This window comes from Echinops telfairi, unplaced genomic scaffold (assembly GCF_000313985.2).
Source record: "Echinops telfairi isolate 266 unplaced genomic scaffold, ASM31398v2 ScPeMD7_7469;HRSCAF=8507_0, whole genome shotgun sequence".
Taxonomy (NCBI): Eukaryota; Metazoa; Chordata; class Mammalia; order Afrosoricida; family Tenrecidae; genus Echinops; species Echinops telfairi.
In genome coordinates this window covers 96,846,803-96,854,988 of record NW_022111372.1, presented here as the reverse complement: position 1 = coordinate 96,854,988, position 8,186 = coordinate 96,846,803, and the positions used below count along the sequence as shown (strand labels likewise).

The following is an 8,186-nucleotide window of genomic DNA, read 5'->3' as shown; positions in this document are numbered from 1 at the left end:
CTTCGGAGTCTGCATACACTGGAGTCCATGAAGCAAGCCCACACACACACACACACACACACACACACACTTCATACACTGGAGTCCATGAAGCCAACACACACACACCACCACCACCACCCCCTGTTCCCTCCTGGCAGGCCCAGCCCAGCCTGGCTCAGAGGTCTGAGGGCTAGCTGAGAGGAGGCACGGAGGGAGGCACCGAGGTCCTCAGTGGGGGCTGGCCCTAGGGTTCCAGGTTATACCACCCTCCCTGCTACTCCAGCCCCAGCCCCTCACAGTCCACCTACTTCTGGGTCGCTGTGCCCATGGCCAGGCCCTGCCCTGAGGGCTTACGGGCAGCACCACTCTCCAGCTGGGAAGTAGCTTCATGCCGCAGGCTCAGGTCTGTGTGCCTGTCCGGCCTCTAGTTCTTTCGTGTGTCTGTCTGTTCTTTCCTCTCCCTTCTTGGCTCCTGCTCCCAGTGTCTCAAAGTTGTCCGACCAGTTCAAGGAAAGGCTCTCCTCAGCGCTTTCTCCCCTCCCTCTCTGCCCGCTCTCCTCAGGGGGCTATGGACACAGAGCCCCACCCTTAAACACCCCACCCAGTGGACACGAAATTCAGCCCAAACCACACAACACACACTGAGAGCGGCCAGGCTGGCACACCCGCTCCTAGGTTCACAGACAGGCAAACAGAGAGACCCCCAGCACCCAGAGTCACACAGGACCGGTCACACAGGTCCACGACGCAGGCGCTGGCTCCTTGACCCTGGCTTCCTCCTGGTTGCTAGGGGGCTCTCGGGCCCTCAGGGTGGGAACAGCACCCGAGGCTGTCCTGGAGAGGGTGGTGGGATGTAGGGTGGCTGGAGTGGTCCCTCAGGCCAGAAGGGGGATCCGCCACCTGCTGGCCTCTCCTCATCCTCCCCAGTCGGAATCCTCCTCCCAGCCCAGAACTCACCCTAAGCCCTTGCCCTTGGCTAAGGCTTGGTTTCTGTATCAGTCAGATGGGGATTAGAGTCTCTGTTCCCGTCCCCTCCCAGAGACACCCACAAATGAAACTGCTCATTATAGTCTAACTTTATCCCAGGTTCCTGACTCCAGGTGAGCAACTAGGACTCTGTTCCTGAAGAAATGGCCAGAGGGGGACAGACGGGGGACTTGGAGTCAAGATGTTGAATCCAGCAGGTTCCAGGAGATCCTACCCCCACCCCCACGCCCTGTCCCAGGCAGGGACCCAACCATGCCACTGGGACCTGAGGCAGCAGTCTAGAAAGTGAGTGGTCCCTGGCTGTCACCCAGTGAGTCTTCGGGAGGGACTCAGAGCACGTAGTGGCATGGCAGGTATGTCCACAAGGTGGCCTGCGTACTCAGTGTCCCTGAGTGGATCTTCACCTTTGGCCACTCTCCTGTTACCTGCCGTGGCAGAGCTCCCAGTCTCAGGGAAGTGGCTAGGGGTGTATGTGGCCCTCTCTCTCAGGGACAGCAGGAGCCTGTGGTTACACCCTGGGCTGCTAAACTCAAGGTTAGCGGTTTGAAACCACCAGCCGCTCCTTGGAAGAAACTCTGGCTTTTTACTCCTATAAAGAGTTACAGCCTTGGAAATTCAGAAATAGTTTCTACCTATGAGTCAGTGACTTTGGTTTTGATAAGGGACATGAAGGAGCCCTGAATGGGAGGGTGGGGTGGCAGGCGAGGGGCATTGTGAGATACACATTAGGCTGCTAACAGCAAGGTCGGCAGTTCAAACTCACCAGCCAATCAATCCTTGGGAGAAAGAGGAGGGTGTCTGCTCCCATAAAGATTTCCAATCTGGGAAGTCAGCATCCACTCACACAGGTGGATTGGTTTTGCTCTAAGCAGCAACAGCAGAAACACCACCCTCTGTCCTTTCGCCCCCCAAGCACCCTTTACAAAGAGGAAGAGTTGAGACCACTGGGTTTTATTAAAATCCAAAGGGCAAGACCTTCGCCCCCACCCAGGCCCCGTTCCATGAAGCTGGAGGAAGGAGGGGGAGTAGCTGCCATGCAGGGAAGGGCCTCCCCGCCCAGGGGCCGGCCTGCAGAAGAAAGGGGGCCATCCAGAGGGAAGCCTCAGCCTCCAGCCGAGGATCCAGGAAGGCGCTGTCCGACTACAGCTCTTTCTCTGTGACTGCTGGCTTCTCCCAGCAAGCGCCCCGGGAGCCCCCACACAGCACGGCCTCCAGGGCCTCCCGGCCGCCTTGGCAGTGCGTCTCATAGAGCCGGTCTTCCCCATGCTCCCCCAGGTATTGCAAACATGTCTTGGTGAGCCTAGGGGAGCACAGCAGGGGCTCAGAGGCTGCCCAACCCACCAGGGCAGGCCCAGGCACCCCCCACCCTCCTCCCACCACCCTCACCTGGTGGGCCAGGGGCCTCCTGTGACCATCATGCTGATGAGTGACTTGGGTCCCTCGCTTAGCCCTGGGCCTATGAAGTGCTTCTCGTGGTTCACTTCCTGGACCCCATAGCTGGAGGCGGCAGAGAGATGCAGCATTAGTGAGGGCCCAGCCAGGGTGTTGTGAAGCTGGGCACAGTGCACAGCTTCATGGGCATTGGCTGAGGTCTGTACCCAGAGCTGCTTCTCCCTAGTGGAAACCACCTGGCCCAGGGTCACCAAACAAGCCCATCAGACCAGGCCCCCTCTGAGAGCCTCTCTACCACCCACCTGCTCACAGCTCCGGGGCAGGCAGGCTGCCCCCAGCCAGGCCCTACCCACAGCCTGCACTCCTGTGCAGGGTGTGTGTATGGTGGGGAGTGGAGAAGGGGCAACTTGCCCTTGAAGTGGGGAGGGGTCGGCTGGCACTCACCCCTGCCAGCTCTGGGAGCAAGTGCGATCCAGAACGTCTGTGTACACTGACTCGCTCAGCTCTCGCTGTCCCCTGGGCTCTGAGGTATGAAGCTTGGCATCTGCCTCTGCCAGATGCTTCCACATCTGTAATGAGGAGGGGCTGCAGGCTAGGGCTTTAGGACTGCACCCAGGGGTGAGGTCTGGGAGAACCGGAGGTGGCAAGGGAGCCATTTGGGCAGGAAGCACCTGTGAGGCAGACTGCACTGCCCCTCCCAAGGCCAGCCCAAGACCGGGCACGAGGGTGGTGGTGGGGTGGAGGGTGAGGCCTGGGCACAGGGAAACCCCTACCCATTACCACGTGATGCTCTAAATCATGAGAACAGGTCAGGGGGCAGAGTCCAGTCTTCACGACATGTGTACATATACCATGTGCAAGTACACAGACAGGGCGCGAACAGTGCACAGTGGGTGTATATGCGTGCTCAGATAGACACGAACTCAAGTCCAAATGCAAAGGCAAGACACTGACATTTGGGAAGGGTCCAGATCTGAGGGTGGGCCTGGAAAGGGAGGGGTCTGAGAGGAAAGAGAGTGATCCCCTGGGATCCCGGGATACATGGGGCTATCCCAGAATGATGTTTTTTTTCTGATGAGTAAATGAATAAGCTGGGGGGTTGGGCAAAGCGGGGAGGCCGATATCATGGCTGTCTGGGCCTGTGGTTTGCTGTATGAGGTGGGGTGGAGTGGCGGGGAGGGGGAGCTCCAAGGTCAGTGGTGGGATCTGGTCGGCCTTGAGGAGGGGTCTGGCAGGGCAGGGGGAGTATAGAGGACTTACCTGGTAGGCCACAGCCCTGCAGGCGTCGCAGCGGAGGTGAACAGGCATATGAACGGAGTACTTCTCCTCATCATCCATCTGTGGTGCAGTGGCTGTGAGCACAGCCTGGTCCCCAAGGCTCCCTGGGATGGCCCAGGCCCCCAGCAGCAATAGTAGCAATGCCTGTGACAGCTGCATGGCCCCTGGAGCCACACTCAGCAAGTGTGGGCCGTTGGGGTGCAGCTGTGCTTTTGCCTGTGTGTGGTGGGGCTGGCCCAGCCCAATGAGGAACCGACACCTCAGCCCTCCCACTCCCACTCCCCCTCTCCCCCTGGGCCCTGAAGACGCCACGTGTGCACCTGTTCTGGCCGGGGGACAGCCTGGCTTGAGACACATGGAACCAGTACTTTTTACCTCCTGTGCCCTGATCGCCTCGTGCGAGGAGAGGGTTACTGTCATTTCTAATTCTATACCAGGGACTGAGGCTCAGAGAAAAGTGACAAGCCCATATCTGTGCAGTTAGAGGGGCAGAGCTGAGGTTGGAACCCAGGCCTGACTGACCTCAAAGCCGATCAGCCACTCAGCCATCAATGGAAAGGAGGCCACCCGAGCAGCGGCCAGCCAGCCGAGGGCTCATCGAGGGTGGGATACTACAGTGTGTGGAAGACACCTGCTTTTCTTCTCTGAGTCCTGGGGTCCCTTCCCCCCAGGCATCAGGGCAGGTGTGTGTGTGTTGGGGGTGGGGTGGGGTGCTAGGAGACGGAGGCAGGAAACAAGGCACCTCACAGAGTGGCTCCCGTCGTTACGGTTCAATGGCTAGCTTTTTATTGCACACACAGGATTTGGGGTGGGGCCCAGGGATGTCACCGGGTGCTCCATGCCATTGGGACCAGTGTCTCCAGCCAAGGGGAGATGTCCAGGTCACTCTGACTCATAGTTCCTCTAGTCAGCTTCTAATTCTGGGCAGGGGGGCAGGGACTCCCAGGGACCCATTTTCCCCAGAGACCAAGAGCTTAGAGGAGGCCTCTTTGTCCCTGCCACTGATTCTAACGGGAACTGTCCCTCCCTAAACTCATAGTGGGACACAGCAGCCAGCCAAACCCAGCCCTTCCAGTCTCAGAACCACTCACAGACCCTCCACACAGACCACTTCCCACTCCCAGGCCCACACAGACTCTTCCTATGGTGCCCAGACCCCAGCCCGCCAGAGGTGCCCAGAACGTCAGGACAGTTGGAGCACGGGCTCCAATTTCTGCCCTTGCCTGAGGTCTCCAGGTCCCTCGGGTCTGCTTCCCACAAGGACATCCCTTCTACCACCAGTCCTGACCTAGAGGGGTCAGCAGTCAATACCCTCCCTACTTACGACCTTCCTAAGGTCTTATTCCTTCCCTACGCAACCCCTTGGTGGGAGTGGCTGAAGCCCCTGCTTCTGACCCAGGGTGAGTCAGCTCAGCTTTGAGGCCTTGAAGAAGCTGGGGAACAACCACCTTGACCTACCTCTTTCCCAGTGCCTCCTCCCGGCCATGACTCCTTCCCACCTGACCTCCTTGCTCCACCTCCACCTACTGGCCCCTGCAGTTCCTTCTCAGAACCAGCCTGTTCCATCACCTCCTCCCGGAGTTCCAGGCCAGGCAGCAGCTTCTCTTCCATAGGCTGACAGCTTTGAGAACAGGGTCCTCCCCCTCTGCCTTCCCAGTGCCTCCTGGCATCCATGGTAGACAGCAGACAGCTCACTACCTCTGGGGGCAGCCCTGTCTCCCTCTGCTTCCATTCTCAGGTGCCCCTTGAGGGAACCCCAGTACCACCTAGGCCTGTTTCTGGGCACTCCTTGTCTTTACATATTTGATTCTTTGCGGGCGCGCGTATGTACACACACACACACACACACACACACACACACACACACACACACACAGACACACACACACTACACCTTGGGAAGGCTCTAGAAGGGAAATACACTTTTGTCTGGGAAGGAAGTAGACACTCACTCCCTGAGCCCCAGCTCCATCAGCCTTGGGTCTCAGATCTCTGAACGCAACTTCAGGTCAGAAGACCGGATGGCACAGGTCAAGGGCGGAGATGAGGGTCGGAGAGGAGGACAGGGGGCTGGATGGCAGGGCATCAGGCAACCTCACACCGGGAACAGAGAGGCCCTGCCCTGCTGGGCAGGACCAGAGCTGGCTGGGGCTGCGCAGAGGAAGAGAGGTGGTGCAGGGCTGGGGGTTCCACCCACTGGCAGGCAGTACATCCTGTCTGGGGGCCTGGCTTCAGAGGCCCAGGGCAGCTGGGGGCTGACAGCCGGCAGGCCCGGGGAAGACGGCAATGAGAGGCCGGCGGGCGCATAGGCTGCTGGGTAGAGGCTGGACCCCAGGGCCAGCGGAGTGTAGACGTGGTGGGGCTGCCCCGAGGGCGAGGGTGGCAGCAATACCTCCACGTACTGCCCACTTTCGGGGTCGAAGAGCAGCCGCAGGCGAGGCTGCCGTGGCGCTTCCACGTAGTAGTAGCGGCCGCTCTCAGGGTCCACCAGGACCTTCCCCGGATGTGCAGTCCCAAGGGGCCTGCGCGCCCCCAGGGAGGGGCCTTCCGGGGACCGGTCCATGGGGGGCGCTGAGGCTGAGCGAGGCTGGGCGGGCGCTGTCCCGCGGGCCTTCGCCTGGGTCTCCCGTGGGAGGGTAAGCGCGGGGGCCGTTTCCAATTTGGGGGAGCTCTCTGGGCTCAAGCCACGGTATGCCTGAGGGTCATTGGGGCCGGGTGGCCCAGGCTGGTGGGTCCTCGCTGGCTCTGGAGAGGACCCCTGGGGTGAGGTGCGCGGGCCTTCGGGAGGGCTGACCTGACCTGTACCGTCGGGGAGGAGGCAGCCGCCTCCCCCCACATCCGGGTGCTCCAGGCCGCCCAGCCCGCGCCCCGGGACTCCCAGGCTTCCCTCCACGCGGCGGAGCAGGCCCAGGGCCCGGGGCAGGCGGATCTCAGTGCGCGCGAAGGGCTTCGCTGTGTTGTTCTCCGCTCTCCTCCGCGGGATGCCGTTGGGCTTCGAGGCCTCTCGGGGGGCCGTGTCGAGATTGGAGGGTGGTCCTGAGGGCTCGTAGGGGTGAGGCACGATCGGCAGAAAGTCCTTACGAAAGACAGAAGTGTAGTGAGCCGGCTCGGGGGATCCCGGCGCCTCGGGGTCTTGCACCTTGGGCTTGGTGTCTTTCTCCAGTTGGGGATCGGCGGGCGATACAGGCAGATCTAAGATTGGGGTTCTTTCCGGAAAAGTTGGCGCATACGTGGTCTTCACCATCTTGCGCACGTCGCGGGGCCTCCGGATGGCCACGCATGAATGCCCTGCGGCCGCTTCCCCAGGGCGCAAGGTTTCAGGCCGCTCGCCGGCCTCTGGGGCTCTCACGTGCCCACAGCTCGGTGGCTGGCAGGCAGCAACCAACTCTAGGGACGGCTGGCTGCCTCCTCGGAAGGCAAGATCCAGAATCTCCGGCGTGGATGGGCTCTGCGCCTCCGTTGGCTCTGGAGTCCCAAGTGTGGATGGCGTAGATGGTGCCTGCGCTTCCTGGGTGACTCCATTCAGAGCTGCTCTTGATCGCTGCACCGAGGCAGCCCGCGGCTCCGGGGATGATGGACTCCCCGGCCTTTCTACAGGACCATCTGGAGCTGCGCACCCGGGCATGGCAGGCGGGGACGGGCTCCCCTTCCCTGCTACCCAGACTGCTGGAAGTGGAAGCTCCCTCAGGGCGGGAGCTTCAAGGGCTGGGCTTCTTGCCCTGGCAACTCCCAGATCCCACTGGGCAAGAGTCGGAGGGGAAGGGCTCCTTCTGCTGCTGACAGTTTCCTCGACGGCTGGATTCCAGTTTTCCCAGGTGGAAGAAGCTTCGTGAACCGATGGGCTCCTCACCCTCCGAACCGCCCGTTCCCACGGGGACAGGGCCTGGGGAGGTGGGCAGCGAGGACCCCGCAGGGCCCCATTCGGGGCCTCCCACGGCGGGGACGGGCTCCCTGGCTTCACTGGCCAGGGGCTCCTAGTCTGGAAGGGCGGACTCCGTGCAGGGTTCGAAGTCTCTCTCTGAGATTGAATCTTGGGTTCCCGGTGGGGCGCCTCTGGGACCTTCTCCTCTGACTGCAGGAAGATGCTGGAGCTAACAGGACCCAGCGGCTCGGTCCCTGGAGGGGGCTTGTCGCGGCGAATCGCGCGCTCGCGGAGGCTGGGCCACGGCCGTGGGGCTCTGGGGAGGGCGGCACGGTCCTGCGCGCGGGGTGGTCGGGATCTGGGCTCCTCCTGCACCACTCGGGCGCCGCGGGCTGTTTCCCGGGTCGTGGGCTCCAGGCGCTCCGTGGGCCCGGACGGGACTCTACTTAGGGCCAGGGGCGCCGGACTGAGTTTTCTGGCGAGCGCAGTCTGCACATGGCCCGCGGCGGCTTGCAGGCGACTCAGCGATTCGTCCAGCGAGCCGGTGCGCAGAAGCCGCGCGGGGCGCTGCGCGCCGGACGCCCGCCGGGGGCTCCGGGGCCGAGGTCGGAGCTCTATCTGACGCTTGGGCACCGTCCGGGACCTGGCCGGCGCGGCGCGCTCCTCCAGCGCCACCTCCACACAC

At 61.9% G+C, this 8,186-nt stretch overlaps 2 protein-coding genes across 2 annotated transcripts; both read right to left on the bottom strand.

Annotated features, from left to right (window-relative positions):
- Window positions 1-2,038: 2,038 nt before the first annotated feature.
- MZB1 (marginal zone B and B1 cell specific protein) lies at window positions 2,039-3,807 on the bottom strand. The gene is made up of 4 exons (XM_004696654.3): window positions 3,622-3,807; window positions 2,806-2,930; window positions 2,356-2,466; window positions 2,039-2,269 (listed from the first exon to the last, which is right to left on the bottom strand). The coding sequence occupies exons 1-4, from the start codon at window positions 3,796-3,798 to the stop codon at window positions 2,110-2,112; spliced, it is 573 nt and encodes a 190-aa protein (XP_004696711.1). The 5' UTR covers window positions 3,799-3,807; the 3' UTR covers window positions 2,039-2,109.
- Window positions 3,808-4,402: 595 nt separating this feature from the next.
- Window positions 4,403-8,182, bottom strand: PROB1 (proline rich basic protein 1; the record flags this gene model as incomplete). Its single annotated transcript, XM_004697020.2, has 1 exon — window positions 4,403-8,182. A coding segment is annotated over one exon (2,448 nt), but the record flags the coding sequence as incomplete, so codon positions are not given.
- Window positions 8,183-8,186: the final 4 nt, after the last annotated feature.